A 19,375-nucleotide genomic window follows, 5' to 3' on the forward strand; every position below is an offset into this window, starting at 1 on the left:
AAACATTCACTGTGTGAAAGTGTCCAGTGGTATAGTACTCAAGTACTCTACATAAAAAACTACATTTCGGTAAATGTCTTTGTTTATATTTCTGTTCCACAACATTTAAATAGAAAGTGGTTGTGGTTGTTTGTCTTTGTGATGGACTGGTGACCTGTCCAGGGTGTACCCCTGCCTTCCACCCGAATGGAGCTGGGACAGGCCCCGTGACCCTGGTTAAGGAATAAGCTGGTATAGAAGATGGATGGATGGATCTCTGTCTGGACTAATTATAACAGTAAAATGCTATATCTTCATTAATGCAAATAGCCCAGTACTATAACATCTAACAAACACATGGGCCGTTTGTCTGTGTAACAAATACGTTTATTTGTAAATTATGGGTACAATTTTCTGAAATCTATATAGAAGCATATAAAAGTATACCGTCAAACATTACAAGTTAAAACTGTTCAGGTGCAGCACTAGGCCTATATCTGAGAGCCTGAGACGATTAGACAGACGCGTCAATCCAAACAGATCATCAGTAGCTAAGCATGGGTGGCTGATTCAGCATTAGGGTTTGCATGTTGCATTATCAGCCTGTGTACAGTAGTGTATTCCACCACTCTGAGCTGAACATACACACAAAACAACTCCAAACAAAGTAATGACACTGACTGTTTCTCCTCTATGTATCTAGCTATGTAGCTACGCAGCTATGTGTGTCTTAAAATGTGTTAAATGCATTATGATGGGATTGTCACATGTGAGTATGATTTCTTTTTTTGTTAAATGAAATATTCTCTTAAAGCCAGAGTAGACCTGTACATATTGTCCCAGTTTTTTTAGTGGCAGTTGTCTGAAACAATCATGGCTGGCCTTCAGCATCTTTACAGTGCACTGAAAGAGCCTTACATTCTCCATCACTGAAACAACATTATGTGTGTGTGTGTGTGCGTGTGTGTGTGTGTGTGTGAAATACTGATAAGGGCTATTCAAGGACTTCTCTGTGTAGGTGTGTGTGTGGCAGAGACAGAGTTACTATGCAACCTTTGTGCAAGTACTATTAGGCTGCATCTATATCCCCTATAATCTTTAAAAGCAGTTGTCATTATACACAGAGTGATAATGTGTGATAATGATAATCCTGTAATGTCAGGTCAGAATTCTAGCTGTTATCTATTTTGCAGCATCATCTTTTATTAAGTGCTCAGGGTGGCTTTTTTCGCTCTACTTACAATACCCTCCATCTCCACTCTCTCTGTCTCTTTTATACACACACATAAAAAGAGTCACAAATGCCAAATACAGTGTGTGTTTTCCCCAGTTACAGATAGCTTTTTCTAAAATCAAAATAAACTTTCTTTCATTTCACCTGTCTTGTTTCTCCAGTCTCTTGTTTTCCCCTGCAGCTCCAGGTGTCTTAATGCATTTCCACATCCGTCACCTAAAACAAAACATGGACCGTTCACTGAATACCAGCTTCAGTAAAGGAACGAGCACGAGTGAATGTGCATGTGTGTGCTTGTACGTTATGTGTATAAAGTGGAGCTGCTAGGAGCAAGAAAGCAGGATTAGGGCCCTGTTTCTGGAAGGCACCGCTCTGATATGACTGTGTTTAATCTCCCCATCCACTCAAATTAGCATAACTCCATGCTATTTATTCTTCTCTATGTATCCTTTTTTCTTCTACTCTTTTATTTTTAAACCTGAGACTCTTTACACTCCCTCTTGTTTGCTTATCATCGCTCCTCATCTACATCGACTTTGTTTCTCATCTACTGTATTTCCAGTGGAAGTGAAACCGTCCTGCAGCAGGCAGTCTGGTGAGGCAGCTGAGGTCAGCTGTTTCTCTGCGCAGGGTGGCCAGAGAGTTTTGTTTTTGCTTTAAGGTGCTTTTGTTAGGCTCTGCTTGGGCTGTGGTTTATCTGGAGTCTGACAGGTTCCCATGTGGTACTGTTTGGCCACAATTCAGAACAGATTTTTCTCTGCAGTAATAATAAAGGAGTATTTGGTTACAGTGATCATCTATGGATTACAGAACAAAATAAGACCCTTTCTGTAGCTGCATACTGTGATCCATGTAGCATACATTTAGGCACAAAGACACTGCACGACTTAGGTTGTGAGTCCTGATTTGGTCACAACAACCGATTCTCAGTATCTTGCACTTGTCTGTGTAAAATCAGGCAGGTTGTATATGATCTTGACATGTGCAGCAGGGTTTAGGATGCAACTCTCTTGCCTCCCAATTAAGCCTTGGCGCAGAACCATCATAGTTTAAACTTAATGAGTAGAATCTAGTCATCTGAACACCAAGGGATATGAAAGCAGAGGACAACATACATATTTTGTTGTCTCATGAGGACAAAAAAATGTCAGTTAGTCTTGTTTGAAGCTGTAAGAGAAAAATGCATTATTTTAAGGATCCTTTTCTATTTAAATGAGAAAGCTTAATTTAAACTCTTTGATGTGATGAACATCCACAGAGTCATGCTGTAACTGGGTCAAACATTAACCTACTAATATCTGATAGGAGACAAACCTCTTTCATAATGTAACAAGCAAACGTTTGCTCATGTGCGAAACAGCCTTGTTTTTTATTCATCACTTTGCAGGGTTTTTCACCATAAGCATGCTCCTTGTGGAATTCATGGCATACTTTTTTTTTTTTTTCCACTGGATTTGATGTGTGTGTGTGTGTGTTTGTGTGGTGGATATATGTTTTTGATACACATGTGTTTCTCTATATTCATGTGTTAGATTCTAATGATAGTGTGAAAACTGAAACTGAACTGAACCCATGTCGTACAGCAGATTGTTAGACACGTTACACCAGAATTAAGATAAATGTAAATGTGTAAGATATCCACAAAAGAACTGCAACTCCCAAGATGACATGAGAGAACGTCTTTCTTTTCAACAATGCCAATAGAAAACCATTACAGGCATTACTAGAAAAACTGTTATGTAATATGTCATCTGATTATAAGAAATGGAAATGTCACTGACCTGTCCAGGGTGTACCCCTGCCTTTCACCCGAAATAGAGCTGGGATAGGCTCCAGCAGATCACTGTGACCCTGGTTAAGGAATAAGCAGGTATAGAAAATGGATGGATGGAGGGATGGAAATGTCACTGCTGCAGAAACTTACAAGATGCTGTGAACACACAGAGAGGGCTTAAGTGTCAAATTTGAGACTCAGAGAATGGTGGTACACAGCCCAGACTGTAACCTCATTATAAAAAAATGAAATGAATAAACAAGAAATTACATTGTCTGACCTTAACCTGGTTATATGGAAATGATTCTGACCTTATTATAATTATTATAATAAGAAAAAATATTATGTGCTGCCTTACAGTAATTATGGGTAATGTGGATCATTACATGCTCAGTGAACAGTCCAGGATAAATGAATATAATGTAGTTAACCAAGGTATAGAAATATATATGATGGCACTGATCGGCACTAGACACACTTTGCATGATGTGATGGAGCAGTACACATAAGCTACATATGAAGTGTATTATATTGATAACCAATGTAATGATAATAAATATAAATATTATTATTATAAATATAATAATGATAACAACAATAATAATACATTTTCCTTTGGGGATGAATAAAGTTGATCTCATCATAAACTCTACTTACAAAATGCCTGTCATCTGATACTAAACTGTAGCATAATGTAGTTTTTATCCTTCCAGATTTGGGTCACTGTGACAGGGGAAACTGTGCCAAGTGTTTAGCCGTATTTACAACCAAACACACTTGAGATTTGAGATTGAGTGTGCAGACATTCTAGCAGCTGTGTGACACTAAGACACAGTGGTACTTTGAAAGCTTTGGATTATTGGAATGGCATTTGTTCAGCAAGTATTTGGAAACTTTAACCTGGTGGAAGCACCGGTACAGACAAGTCATAAGGTTAAAATTGCCATTTATCCTGAGATATACATGCATCATATCCTAGGGGTATCTTGCAAGATTTCGATACAAATGTGACAGAAAGCCAGATTCAGATAATTTGCTAAACAAATGAACCAGCTATATTTAGCTCCAGAGGGAGATCTACTGTGCCAAGCAGTGTCTGAAAATGTGTGTGTGCCTGCATATATGGATGTTTGCCATGGTTTTGGTGCTATTAGCTAAAATGAACAGGACTACATGCCAGCGAATCAATGTGTTGCTGTTTCTTTGACCTGGTGAGAGTCTGTTTATACGTGAGCACATTTTAGCTCAGAATTGCAAATATTTGAAAGCACTGAAGACCATCTCCTATCCACCTTATAAGCAACATTTGGTTTCATCTTTCCAACTATGGTAGAAAAAACCGATATTATATCTTAGATGAAAGCCAAAGAGAAATGTAATATGTATAACATTATATGCATGTTTATATGTCCTTGTAGACAAATAACTACATTGTGTTTTTGTCTAACAGTACTATATTTTAAGGGAGCATTACAGCAAAAATCCTCTCTGGAGTAATATAGTAGAATCTTAGGAGCTATTATCCCATAAAGAAAAGTAAATTCTCTATAAGCCCAGGATGGAGAAGCACACCCATAGGATACCCTGAAAGAAGTAATACGGTAATATTTTTTTCAGTGAGAGCCATTGGAAAGATGTGTTCTCAGCAGCAGTCATTCTATGAGTGTGTGTGTGAGAGAGATGGAAAGAGAGCAGAGAGGCAGAGAGGATGGGCAGGTGGCCAGACTGACAGTGGGGATTTGTGTGCCAAAAGAGGGTTGCTGCTACCATTTGCTGACTCACACCCTGTCCCCACGGAAATAAATTGACAATAGACACCCATTTCTTTTTATTGAGTGTTACAGATAACCTTACAGACGTAGAATATTATCGTGCTGAAATATAGTTACTGACAGAAGAAACGAGTCGAGGACGCAGGTCAAATGATCCACTCAAGCACAGATACAGTGGCCTTACCATTTAAACTATTGGCCATTATTAATTTTGGCTTACATAGAACATGAAACGGAGAGAAACACTAATGACATGACCAGATTAAAAACCAATGTTGTATTGATAGACAAATAAATGACTTATTATCCCAAGGTCCACTTGCAACTATAAAAAAAAGCCCTTGGTAGGCCAGTAAATGGCCCTGATTTTTTTGTCTTTTGTTATTTCCAAGGTAAAGAAAAAAGTTTGAAACATTTTCAACATTTTTTAATGTAGGCAACAATTGGGCAAATGAAAGACAAAAGCCTTGATCTTGTCCTTACCTCTCAGTTCAGTACTGCATGTACAGTAGGCCCAGTGAGTTAGCTGGAACTCTCCATGGTGCTGAAAACGTATTATCGTTTGCCTCAGTAACTCTGAAGCATTTTGACCATCAAAGACACCCAATCATAAACACATAAGGTCATGAATATAAAACATGACTCTGCTTTTATTTTTTTTCCATTTGAAATAACATTGCAAGCTTCCGATGAACGAGAAAAACATTTTTTCCTTCAGAGAAATAAATTACACATCAATAAATGAATCCACAATTTTCATGGCTCATTTGATGAAACATGTAAATAAAAATGTGTTAAACCGTTAAAATGAAACTACAAAATGTGTTAAAATGTTGCACTGCTTCCACGTCATAAGCTGCTGCTGAACTCCAGAGAGCATAAACTGGAGTTTGTCTGTGGCTCTCGCTATAATAACATCCTTAGCTAAGGATGCAGCACTCGGGCTGAAAATACATCTTCACTCTCTTCTCCTCCCTGCTTCCTTTGCCTTTCTTTCTTACTTCCTCTTCTTTTTATCCCTGTTCTCACCCCCTTTTCCTCTGTTGCCTACGAAAGCTGACTGTGTGCAGCTATAAAGCTTAACTAACTGGCAAATGACTGCCCCCCTCTTGCTTGCTTATCTACAGGATAAGCTGGGAGGTTATTTCCATGCTATACAGCTCATCAGCAGCCATAAACTGCAGCCCTACCTTATGTGCTGAAGGGAGATGGCAATTTGCTGAACTCAACTCTGTGTCTGCATCTTTTATGTCTCCCATGCTTGCGATGAAGCAAATCTCTACACCCGCAAAAACTCGATGGGTCTGAAACACATACTATCCTAATCTTTTTTATAGCCAAATTATACCATTAAAACTCTATCCATAAAGAGTTCAAAACAAACTTGTAAGGCAAAACGGGAGCTAACCATAGAGAGAGGAATGTATGTAGGGACATGGCTAAGATAATAAAAGAAAATAAAATGAATAAAGGGGGAGGGAGATTGGCACTTAGAATCACCTGCAAATAAAATTTAGTCAGGATATTTTCATTGGTGCCAAAGAAGATTTTGCAATGGACAACAGTAATTAGAGACAAACATGGAAAATCAATGCATAAATGAATATGGAGAGCACTGAAAATCCTTGGCAGGTTGTGTGTGTTTTTTTTAACCACTGCATTTAAAAAGGCTAACACAGCTTAACAAGACGAGAAGTCTACAGTCATGAGCTCCCAGTGGTTGTACTTAAGCTTAAATGCTAATGTCAGTATACTAACATGCTCACAGTGTTATCTAAATTAGCATGCTATCATTTGCTGCTTAGCACGGAGTATAACAGAATTTTATATACATATTTATTTGCATGTATTTCTTCATACTGACATATTGGAATAACTAAACATTTTCTGCTTAAAACCAAAAAATATAAACCTCAACATGGCACTAGATAAGAAGTCATTAATACAAAATGTCATGCCGGTCCCTTAAATAGTTGTTGACATATTTGGATCAGCATGGTGGACAGACTGACATGCATAGTGCATGTCTTAGTGGTCATGCACAGAACCACACTGACATATTTTAAAGCTGAATTAAACATCAAAGCAAACATAATAGTGTAGAAATGTTGCATTAGAAAGTACTCTGTAATTAATCAATTAATTTAGTCTTAAGCACATTTTAGAAAATGACAAACCCATGCTGAAAATAATAGAACTTGAAAAACTAGGGAAAATGAAGTTTGCTTTAAAGCAGTTGTTATAGCAGCTCAGTAACATCTCTGAGACCTGCAGTCAGCCTCCGGTTTGTGTTTGGGAAATGATAAGTTTAAGAAAAAAGGAAAAAACAGTAAGACCTAGTGTAAAGCTGGCTGATGGAGTTTGAGTGGCGGGATCGACAATAGAGAAATTAGCTAAGCTGTAAAAGACAACCAGGTCAGCGTTTTGAAAAGGTTGACAGGTTGAATAGAGAGCCAAGGAGCAACTTGCAGTCTCAGGCTTTCTTTTAGTTTCTTGGTATTTAACAAATTGGCTGAATAGACCTGGAAACTAAGACATTAATTGTAATGAAGTGCTTGGTAGTATTTGACACTGATTTTAAAAGAGCATATAAAGAAGGTTAGATCTCAATCACCTAAATCAGACTTCCTTAAAAATTAAAAATCCATACATTTTTAATAATTAAAGGAATCTCCATGGCTGAAGGCTTTCTGCTATCATTTTAATATAAATTAATCTGATGTGGTCACTATGGTTGAGTGAAAGTGACAAATTCAGACCCAAGTGTGAATTATTGATTCAATATTGAAATTAGATTTTACAGCAACATGAACATAAAATCAAAGTCCTGTGGAGGGCTTTCTTTTTATTACAACCTCTAGTAAAAATGAGTAATTGAGGACCGTGAGGATGTAGTCGCATGTGACGATGCGAAATTGTGCACCAATGAGCTGAATCTATTGGCTTATATTATTAACCATAACGTTGTCCCTCTGTTTTATCATCTTGACTTTTACTTTTTTTTTCTAATTTCTATTTAGCAAACAATATGTATACAATATAACATTTTATCCAATATATCCAATATCCAATATAACAGCTTTTTGTTTTTGTTTTTTAAAATTGGCACAAGAAAGCTTGAAAAAAAGAAAGCTGCCATTTGAGCTAAGAGTCCTGTCATTCTCCAGGGCAATCTACAGTAAAAAAATCTTTTTATCATAAAGAGGCTCCATTTATTTATGTTAGCAAAGCAATTTAGCAGGAGGTTCTGCAAAAAAGCAGCCCAGTCAGCAGAACTGGAGAAAGGTGAGACGATAGGTCAATTGATCAGCTGACTGGGAGCCTTGGCGCCACATCTGGCTTCATGTCACTTGGGGGTTGGGGTAGAATGTCCTTTTTTCTGTCTATACAGGCATTTATACTCCTGTTTTCCTGCCATATGTGGTCTGCTCACATTTAATATTCACTGCTAAGCTTATGTGTGCTTTTGTTTGCACAGGCATGAAGCCCCGTCACACTCTAAAACAACCTCAAAACAATTAAAGAATAAAATCATCTATATATTAGACCTCAAAAGGTTGCCTGCCTACCCACACACTGAATATGTCCATCATATCCTTGTTTTTCTCAACTTGTAACTACCAAAGCATCACCTCTGGGAGTGCAGAACTGATTCCAAAAACACCGTGTCATTTTGCTAACAAAGACTGAACAGTCTGATACACTGCTGCCATCTAGTGCAGCTTTGTAGCTGAGCTGACGACTACCAACTCTTTATTCAACAGGAAGTGAAATACTGAAAAACAAATATTGTTCCAAGTAGTTTTTACAGATTTCCTAAATTACAGAACTAGGACGGTAAAGTTTTTCCAGAAGTGAAATGTTTATTTCAATCTTCCACAATTTCTACAGATTACCAGCATATCTCTTTTCCTCCATTATCATCATCTGCTGCTTACTAATTTACACATCAACAGTTTAAAATGTATCAAAACCTAAAAAATCCTAGCTGCATCTGAAAAACAAGTCAACTGAACACTGTACCTTCCTTGTTTTAGAATACTTGTTTTTAACAGACATATTTTAACAACATACACTACAGTGGCATTCTGCTGTGCTCTCGATGTATGAACAGCGGCAGATGTAATAAATGTGAAAATAATATGAAATCAGACAAATTTTGTGTGTGAAGACAAAAATAATGTTGATTTTTCCAAAAATATACTGTTTAAATCCATTTTCCCTAATGAAGGAAAATGGTTCTGAATTTGGATGAGTGTAGCAACATTATACACTGACACTCAAACAGTAAAATATAACATTAAAACACAGCTTTTCCATGTAAATGTTCTTTCAAAGAGCCACAACATTTTTATATCCAGTTCCAATTTGTGGCTTTAGTTAAATAAATAGAAGTTTAATTTCTGTGTTTAAAGGCATGTGTAAAAAGATGAAAACAAGAGTCAGAATAAGAAATTAAAGGTTGCCAGTGAGGGCTGAGTCCATGAGGTCATCATCTTCATTTCTCATATACATTGGACTAGGCCGGGATGGACGTTCTGAGCCCAGCAGGGACAAAGATGAATCTGAAGCTGAAATGGGTGACCGGGACCAACTATCTGTTTTGATTGGATGTGTGGATGGCCCCATGGACATCGAAGACTTCTTTTTCTCTTTGTCCCTGTCTCGATCTCGGTCTCTGTCCCTCTCTCGCTCTCTCTCTTTCTGCTTCTTCTTTTCCTTCTTGTGTTTCTTGTGCTTCTCCCCTGAGCTAAGGGGGATGGGGCTCATGTAGTCAAGAGGGGGATGGGGGCGTATTGTCTGGTCATCATCTGAGCTGGGGCTGTTCTGGTGGGACTTTTCGGCCACTGAACTGCTGCCCGATTCGCTCTCGCTGTCGTGGTTGAGTGGAGTGTACCCTGGTGATCGGCTGTGGCTTGGGGAGGAGCGGTCATGCTTGGGAGTAGAGCCACTGAAGAGAGGGGATGCCTTTAGGCTTGAAATTTGGGGACGCATAGAGTCAGCAGATCCTTCCCCTGCTTTCTGAAGAGTCACTTTGGCCTTGATGCTTGGTGACCCACCATCAGGTTTGCTGATGATAATTTTGGCCAACCCAGTTGTCCCTACCCCTCCTGTTTTTGGGTCCATTAGCTTCTTATCTCCGCTGTTCCCTCCCGACACTTTTGCTTTTGCCTCTTTATCTGATTTTTCCCGCTTATAATCCCCACTTTGGGAGGATGAGGCATGCTTAGAAGGACCCATGTTAGAAGATCCACTGCTAGGAGCAGTTCCAGGACCACCAACAGGTGTAGATCCGGAACTAGTTCCTCCTACTGGTGGCCCTACCTCACACCCATCCTCTCCAACTCCACCTCCACCAACACTCTTCAGTTTATCTATGACTGCTGTAAGAGAGGGTTTCTTGTTCCGACTGGGAGACTTGCCTTTGGCGTTGGGATTATTTGCATTGTTTTGACCAGGCCCTCCACTACTTCCACCTCCACTTCCTCCTCCACCTCCACCACTTCCACTCCCTCCTCCCCCTCCACCTCCACCACTTCCATACTGAGACTGGGGGCCTCCTGAGAAAGTCATGGAACCTGAGGACGAGCTGGAGGATGAGGATGATGTAGAGCCTGAGGTGGAGCTCCCACCCATTGGCTTCTGAGAGCTCATTCCTCCACTAGAAGAAGACTTGGACCCTCCAGAACTGCTACCCCCTGAGCCCATTGGCGATTTAGCCTTGGAAGACGGAGGTGTTCCTGGAACCTGGGATTGCTGCATTTTCATAGGGGATGATAATTTGTCACCAGAGCTACTGGAACGGGAATGAGAAGGGGAAATATTGGGCTTCATGTTGGGATTCATGAGAGACCCTGGAGGCTTGCCCCCCTGGGGCTTAATTTTATTCCCACTTCCAATTCCACTTCCACTACCCCCAGGTCCAGAGAGACCATGTTTTGTGATCGGAGAGGATCCTGGTTTGCCAACACCCATTCCTTGGGAGGACCCTTTAGATTGCGATGGCCCACCTCCACCACCTACCCCTGAACTGCCTGGCTTGGAGCTGTTGCCCTGTGTCATGGAGCCTTCCTTGGACTTGATCTTCCCAGAGGAAGATGAATGAGAATGATGGCTTTTGCTGCTGGTTCCCCCTGTTCCTCCTGTACTGCTTGTAGCTGAGCTGCTGGAGGTATATCCACTATGGGATGAAGTTTTCCCCCCAGTTATGGTCCCTTTGGGGATCTGAATAGTAATTTTTGGAATTGGTGGCGTGGCACCACCAGGAGGAGTTTGTGAGCGCCCTGAACTACCAGGAGACTTTGAACCTCCTCCACTTATGCTTCCCCCAGAGCCTGAGCCACCACTGGGAGGCGTGTATGGTCTTCCCCCTGAGCTGTGAGAGGGGGATTTTCCATCAGGGTCCAGCTTTTTGCGTTTGGGAGGCTTATCTTTAGACTTTCCCTCACTTGATGGTGTCCTGCTACGTTTAACTTGTTTCCCCTCTACTGAACTGCTCCCTATTCCGATCCCAGAACTGGTTCCTCCACTACCCACATTCTCATCCTTTGCTCGCATAATTCCCTGTTGCGGTTTAAGTTTAGGTTCTGTGCTTTTAAAGTCACCACATGTTGCTCCAAGGCCCATCATGAGAGGACTTTGCGACCCTCCCCCATGTGTGTCTCCCAGATCAGGAGCTTGCCCCAGAAGCGGTTTGCCACCACCACTGCTGCCTCCAAAAACTATCCCCATATCAAAAGGGTCTTTCAGTGAGGGTTCTGGGGTACTCTGACCATGTTGCGTGGGATTCTGAGGTGTTCCAGATGGAGTATTCTGCTGGCTGCCTCCCCCAAAACCCTTGACCAGGTCCATGTCTCCATCAGCACTAGGAGAGCTGTCATCAAAGTAATTTTGGGGGAAGCCATGGCCCGAAGTGAGGAGGTCAGGGTTGAAGTCAGCAGCATCAGGGAAGAAGTTGGTGGAAGAGGAATCACTGGTGGGAGTGGCAGCAGTTGCAGCTGCCTCAGCAATCAGATCAGCAGCATCTGGGAAAGTATTCTCATTGCTGTTGGTATTAAAAATGTCTGCTGAGTCAAATACTGCACTACCCTGCCCTGAACTGGAAGAGTCACGGATGGGAGTACCCAGGGGGCCTCCATCCTCCCCACCACTGCCAATGGGGTGAGGCCCGTGGCTGCCACCACTGCTTTTACCAGGCTGCTCAGGCAAATCTGACAAGATTTCTGTGATATCAGGCCCAATGCTATCAGAACTAGAGAGGCGGACCATACGTGGTGGTACAGTGCCTGGGGGTTGCTGTTGCTGAGGCTGGACATGAGACTGTGAATAAGGAATGCTGGGACCAGAGGGTGGTGTTCCACATTGGCTAGGTGCAGGAGTGATGCTATGTGGTGTGTCTAGCCCATCACCAGTTAGGTTAACATCAAAAATAGAATTCTGAGAAGCGTCCACATCCATAGAAAGCAGCTCACGGTGGAAATCATCCTCGTGTGTAACTTGATGATGCTGGTGATGCTGTGCCATGGAAGAGGCCTGTTGTGATTTCATGCCTAAACCACCACCTGCAGCTGTTCCAGGCAACATGCCACCCTTTTCTGTTGTCCGTGGACGCTTCTTCTTCCCCTTTGTGCTCCCTCCAGGGCAGGTTCCACCCATGCCCTCTGTCCGTGGGGAGCCAGATGAAGAATTCTGCCTCTCTAATGGGCTAGAACCATACAGTGTAGCAAAATCTTGTGTGGGGTTGTCTTTCAACAAGTTCATTAACATAGGATGATTCTTAGTGTTGCTAGCAGGGGAGGATGTTGGTGGTGGGGTTTGGTGAGGTGGGGGTGCATTTTGGGAGCTGGGACTAGAACCCACACTTCCAGTTATCTGTAAGAGACTTGTTAGGATGGGATTCTGTGTGACTTTGCTGTAGTCATCTGAATGGCCTTGGCTTTGCTGTTGTTGCTGCAATTGTTGCTGGCCACACACCCCTCCTTGTGACAGGCACTCTCCTTGTGCTTGCCTCTCTGTTTGGGAAATCCCAAACAGAGAAGTAATTGGACCTGTAAAATTGGGCCCTCCAGGTGGGCCTCCCCCAGTTGGTGTGTTTCCCCCTGTAAGCCCAGGTAGTCCCACTGGGTTAGGTCCATCACCTGCTGCCATGTTGTAGGTGGGGCTAGCAGAGGGTGGCAGGTTATTCTTCACCATCTGTGCAATCAGTGAGAGGGCTGGAGTGTCTGCCTGGATAGTCTCTGCTTTTCTCCGAATGGCCCGCATGGTTACAGGAATGGACATGCATCTATAGAATGGGGGGAGGAAAATTTCCTACGTTACTTCTAAGAAACATAGTATCAACATTTATGTACTCAAAATGATATACTCTCACCTCTGGACCACTTTGGTGATGAATTCATCAGTGCAGATCAGAGCATCTGACATTCCTTTATACAGCTTACAGGATACTTGTCTGGAGTCAATCACCTCCATCACCACTAGGGGTCAGATGGAAAAACGGTCTCAGATTAGCAACACACTAATTAATTAAACAATTTACTTACTGTGATATCACTAGCACTAGCATTAGCTATAACTGAGATTTTGTAAAGTTAGTGCTTACCACAGACTAACGATTCATTGACTGGATGCTGGAAAGAGACACTGAAACTTGAGTCGGTAAGAGGACACACTTCAAACTGTAGCAGGCCTGCACTGTCTGGGGGGAAAACAGCAAAAATATTATATTCGTCAAACATTTTGAACACATCATGTATCATGTAGTTGAGGTTGATTGACCAAATATACACTAAATTGCCAGCCAGATACTCACCTTCTTTGATGGAAGTTCGTTTCACACAGCTGCCAATCAAGGTGTTATAGGCAGCCTGGTGACGGATGATATCCAACAGGAGTGGCACTTGTGCTGGGTGGCGGAAAGGGATCTTGGACACCAGTGCTCCTTGAAGAGAACGGCCGTCTTGCACCGGGGCATCGCCATTCAGGAAGTAACAGTGCTGTTGATCTGGTAATACCTGCGAAAGAATGAAGAAAGCAATTCTCTAATACAAACGGGATTAACAAACTGAAATTTGGGGTTATGTTTCTGTGCATACATTTACTTTCACTCATTCTGTGTTTTGTATTTCTCTTTAGAAATTGTAGCCCCTGAATATAGTTACTACATACAGAATAGCTACACTTTCATTGATAGTATGAAGTTTAAAAAAAAAAAGTTATATGGGTATGTACTGTGTGGCTGCTCACAGAATAGAAGTGCATGTTGTGTGAGGGTGGTGGCGTGGCAGTGCCCTCCTCCAGGAGCTGGAGCTGGCTCTGGACTATTAACTGATAGAGAGGTGAAAGGCTGGGGGAGGTCTCAAACACTGGGATCGCTAAACAAGGAAAGAGAGGTCCATTAAAACAAAAACAAGCAGCACTATGCTTTAGTTACACACTTATGAAACAAAAATACACAGTCCTCAGATTAGGTAAACTTACAAGTAGCATTGGTCATTCTCTGAATAAAGGACAGAGAGAAAGGCATGGGGCGGTTCATCTTGAGGAAGAAACAAGCTGGTAGGTCCACACAATTAGAATTGGTCACAGTGGAAAAGGAAGGTGTCCTGTAATGCACAAAAATGAAATCAGCTCTCTCTCCTGCTCTGCACAGGTCTACTAATATAACAAAAAAAAAAAAAAATTTGCATTATCATAATAATAGTAGTCCTTTATTCATGATTAGTAAGTTCAAATTTTCTTCTGAATGTCACAGGTTTTTATAAATACGTAGATGTTGTTCACTATAGGATTTTAAGTTCATTGATAAAAATAGGCATTTTCTTACCCCTTGTTGTCCACTGGGTGGGATCCAGTGATAAGAGGAGCAATTGGGAGCTTGTAGACAGCTGAGGTTCCCTCTATTGTCACAGAGACACTGACACCCAGAGATCGTGGCACTGCAAAGAGTTTAGGTGCCCATACATAGACATGATGGTTTATACAAAGATAATTACAAATCTAATGTTTTGTAGCTGGTGTATATTGTGTTGCTCATCTTTTAAAGATGCTTGTTGTCCACATTCTCCACACACTTACCACTGTTGTCGGTTAAGTTGAGCTGTGTGCCAGTTCCCTCCTCAAAAATGTCATAAGGGGACACGTAACACTGAAGTGAAACTAGATGGCCACCACTCCTGGCTGTCAGTAGTCCCACACTGCCATGAAGAATAGTCTCCACTGTATTAGCATTGGTTGCAAACCTAAAAAACAAGTCCGAAATTATCGCATTGCAAAGAGAAATGCTATTTCCGGTCTTATTAACTATTTAATCATCTGTAAAGCTCTTTAAGTTGCATGAACCTGCACAAAAATTTTTTTTTATTGATGATGTGCAATGTAACAAAAAAAGATTTTGTAAACTTACCTAAACATATGCATCATCTTTGTCAGATCAAGCTCCAAAGATTGCAGTGCTATATACATCTTAGTTTTCAGTTTACTGGAAGACAGAAAAAAAAACAAGATAATTAGATGGAACTGTCAAACAGAGCAGTAAACATAAAGACTTGAGGAATCTGTATCTATTAAAATGACTGTCTTTAAGTAGAGAGATCAGTGCAAGATCACGTCAATCTAACATTTGTCAAAACAAGAAAACAATCTTTCAACATTTCTGGCTGGCTTCAACTAATCATCCTTACAACCTAGAAATCTACTTACTTGTCTCCAGGGAGCTTGTATAAGTCAACCAGTCCCTTCAGATGTTTGGAAAACTCTTCAAAGTTCTTCTCCCTGATAAGATGTGATTTTGACAGCTTTCAGACACAAAAACAATTTGATACATAGTTTATGGTATCTTATCATATGGGAGTTTACAGTGAAATGTGTGGCTTCTGCTCACCTTAGATGCTGAATCAGCTCAGGACAACTCTGTGATCAAACAAATCAAAGAAAGATTGACATAATAACCTTTTGGTGAATACTGCAGGATGAATGAAAACTGTTTCTTTGGGAGAACTATTTGAAGAAATTCTTAAATTACAATAAGTAAGCACAGAACTCATAGTTAAAAATGACAAAGTCTTAGTAAACTGACCGTAGGGTTTTCTCCCTGATGGGCCACTTTGACATCTACTAGCTCACCACTGGTGTCCAGCTGCACCTCCACATAAAACATGTCTGATGTGATGTAACACTCTGTCCCAGATGGACTGAGGTGAGAGCCCAACCTGCACAGAGAAAACAGAACAAACAAACAAACAAAAAAAAACACAATAACATAGACACAAACACTTTTTTTTTATTTTTCTTTGAGTGTGCAGTGATTACTCTTGCAGGCCCTACAAAGTGCACAATAAATACAAAGAAAAAAAAGTTTAAACAACAGCAATAACCCACAATGTTTTAATATTAGCTCCCTGTCTCATGCAGTGACATCATTCTCAGCTGAATACAAAAAAAAAGGTCTTCATCAAACTGAACGCCTCTATATCTTGGAGTCAGTGTTACCTTGTTAGTCAGTCATTGCTGAGAGAAACCCAACAAATGGACGAGAAAACATGAACAAAAGGAAAAAAACTCACATGTTTTGTCGCGCGATGGATTCTAAGCGATCTGTCATGGAGGGCAGTGATGAGACTGAAAAAGAAGGCAAAACAGAACATTTTAAAATACGGTTAAAAGAAGCATACGTATTCAGTTAACAGTTACAAAATCTTTAAATACATTTGCTAATAGGCTTACCCTACAACAGTCTAATGATGGTAAATAACCACCTAATAGAAAATGTTGCCCTACACTCTTGCTTTTCTGCGTTCACCTTTCAGCGCTTTCTGCAGGGTTTCCAGGCAGCTGAGCAGGAGCTGGTGACCTGCGGTATTCATCGTACTCCGTTTCTCCTGGGACACAGTGCGAGGAAACAGAGAAATAAGAGAATAGTACAGCACAAATGAAAGTGCATAATTAACAAGATTTCCAATTTGTTTTTCATTCTCTTAGTCAGCACAGGAGGTTAGACATTTAAATATCGTTTGACTGGCCCAGGAGGGAAGTTATTTAAGTAAAAACTTATTTATGCAATTAAGTGATTAATTGCTACAAATGCATATTAAAGAGGTCAACATGATCTCACAAGGGACTGTTAAATACACCTTTTCAGGATACAAGGCTGTTGGGCCCATAAACATTATATAGATTATAGTGTATGTGTGTGTTAAATGCTATTTTGAAAATAACTGCTTCTCTAAAAAAGTACAAAACTAATTCATCATTTCCAGTGTGCGGAAAGTAAATTATGTGATTTTAAGTGATGCTTTGAGGATTTGAACAGATTATTTTCTCTAAGAGAACATGGTCTCACCATGGCCTGACGAACAACCTTGCAGGTCTCCTGCCATGGTCGTGAGGCATTGTGTTTAGCATGAAGTCTCTCCAGCAGAGCAACCATGCGACTCTGCTTCTCTGCTTCTAAAAAAGATGTAATAGACATGAGTGTTGAACAAAAATGTAATTCGTACACATGTAATGCTTCAAATTTTACAGGTTATCAAAACCTGAATTCCATATCCTCTCAGTCCTTTGTAGAAAACTCATTTGGTTTTCAACAAATGTAAAACATATGGCACAAACTGAACATCTCTACAGAGGACCTAAATCTCATAGTATATGTGCATAGATTAATGCAAAAAAAAAAAAAAAAACAACAATTTTCTAAAATAAGAGAAATGAACAGTATATGGAATCAGTTATAAACAATGCAGGCATTTTGTTATGCATGACAGCAAAACAAATGCAAGTGTTTTTGCTTATTCAGCAAATAGTAAATTAACATCGACTTAAATTTCCTGTAAATCATCATTAGCTGGGGCATTAATACACCTTGCCATGACTGGAACAAAAAAAGTGGTAACATTTATACAGGTGTGTAAACGATCATCCTAATAATTTCTGAAATGTAGTTGAAACTGTTACTGCAGTTTTCTGTGTTGGGTTTATTATTGATTGCAGGCAGAAATTGCTCCATTTAAACGCCACTGGAAACGCTTTACTCCTTCATTTTGCCTAATTACATGTTTGTAGACACATTGCACGTTTTGCATGCTCCGATCAGATCTGTTACCTGTTGAGAAAAGTCTCCAGTTTGTCCTAGTTTAGCATTTAATTGACGTAAAGTGACGGGCTGACCAGTCAAACTGAGGCTAACTGTTTTGCTATTATAATCTGTCATAATAAGCCTCTACAGTTCTACTTCGTATTAGACAGCTAGGCCGAGCTGCATTTTGAAGCAACACTGCAAGTTAGTCAATGTAGGGCAAACTTGTGAGGTACCAGTATATAACTTTCAGACCCATTTACGGCACCAAACGTTAGTGTTTCTCCAAAGTTGATGCTATCGACTTTAGCTAACTCTGAGCTAACATTAGCCAACAAAAGGCAGCTAACGCTATCTGCTAACAGCGAGCTACTTCACCAAAACATCACTCTGTTCAGTGTCACCAACTTGTCACCAACTTTTACCAGGGAACGTTTTGGGGTCTTACAAGTACGCAGACAAATGTAAATCCGCACAATTAATATGTCAAAAACATGCAGAAAAAGCTATCGTTAAGCTAACTAAAGAATGTTAGCTGTTAGCCGCACCTAGCCTGAGTCGCCTTTATTTATTTTATAACAACAAGCAAAACAGAAACAACACACGAGCCATTTTCTTACCTGTTACCTCTTCGGTTTTAACCCGTTCTCCATGTGTCTGAGTCGCTCCTTGCTGAGTCGACAAAGAAAGTTCTCTTGCAGGGCTACCGCTCTGCATAGAAACACCAGGCCCCGCCGCCATTGTCCCCCCTTTCCCCGCTCCCGACTCCTGCTCCCCGCTTCCCCATCCGGGGTTCCGGCCTGTCTACGCGGGGCAGCCACAAACGCTCTTTCGCTCTTTCTAGTTGGTGTGGTGTTTTCTACTTAGACTTTAATCCACTTTACATACATTTGACCCGGTCTTTATCGTTAGAATAATATATTTTGTACTCCTTTAGACGGGCACACTTAAATAGGTTTTGATTTTGCCAGCTTTGCACATTTGTAAAACAATTTCATATTATTTATCAACAAAATCTAAGTGTAAAATATGACTTGTTATGTTTTTATCTCTATATAAACCTTAAAAAAATAAATCTCGACTGTTTAAAAAAGAAACTCTAGTGGCCTACGTTGGAGACTCCAGGTGGCGCACGATCGCCGCCAAGTAAATGATTCATGATTTGCCAAGAGCAATGAACCGCCAAAATCCCAAGGAAGGTTGAAATAATCATGTTAATTTACTTCAAAAACAGAACATGCAATATCTTAATGTGATGATTATTTATTCCTACAATTTATACCTTTATAATCTCTTATATAAAGCTGTCACGTGAGTCACGCACTAGATAAAGAAATTTTAAACAGCAAATGTAGTCATGCCCTGCACGGCATACCACACACACACACACACGCACGCACAAACACACACCTGAGCCTATTGTACAGCTGAGCCTGTGGCAATGAGTGCTCTCCGGGGAGGATTTTCCCACCAACCATTATGACCTGCAGAAGAGAGGGAGCAGGAGTGTGTGCATGAATACATGTGCATTTGTGCATATGCAA

At 40.6% G+C, this 19,375-nt stretch overlaps 1 protein-coding gene across 1 annotated transcript; it reads right to left on the reverse strand.

The window, feature by feature from the left end:
* Positions 1–8,495: 8,495 nt before the first annotated feature.
* Positions 8,496–18,581, reverse strand: med1 (mediator complex subunit 1). The gene is made up of 16 exons (XM_026315424.1): positions 18,452–18,581; positions 17,100–17,206; positions 16,560–16,638; positions 16,324–16,378; positions 15,837–15,969; positions 15,642–15,670; positions 15,461–15,532; positions 15,165–15,239; positions 14,837–15,000; positions 14,586–14,697; positions 14,240–14,364; positions 14,006–14,133; positions 13,572–13,773; positions 13,362–13,457; positions 13,131–13,236; positions 8,496–13,043 (listed from the first exon to the last, which is right to left on the reverse strand). The coding sequence occupies exons 1-16, from the start codon at positions 18,570–18,572 to the stop codon at positions 9,215–9,217; spliced, it is 5,433 nt and encodes a 1,810-aa protein (XP_026171209.1). The 5' UTR covers positions 18,573–18,581; the 3' UTR covers positions 8,496–9,214.
* Positions 18,582–19,375: the final 794 nt, after the last annotated feature.

The sequence above is a fragment of the Mastacembelus armatus genome, chromosome 19 (assembly GCF_900324485.2).
Source record: "Mastacembelus armatus chromosome 19, fMasArm1.2, whole genome shotgun sequence".
NCBI lineage: Eukaryota > Metazoa > Chordata > Actinopteri > Synbranchiformes > Mastacembelidae > Mastacembelus > Mastacembelus armatus.

Bases quoted from the DNA above. Each gene is read 5' to 3' on its own strand.
- med1 (XM_026315424.1), bottom strand. From the start codon at position 18,572: ATGGCGGCGGGGCCTGGTGTTTCTATGCAGAGCGGTAGCCCTGCAAGA. The intron at 14,365-14,585 runs GTAAGAAAATGC...TGTGCATTACAG, and splicing joins CACCCAGTGGACAACAAGGG to GACACCTTCCTTTTCCACTG. The intron at 13,774-14,005 runs GTGAGCAGCCAC...ATTCTTTCGCAG, and splicing joins ACAACATGCACTTCTATTCT to GTATTACCAGATCAACAGCA.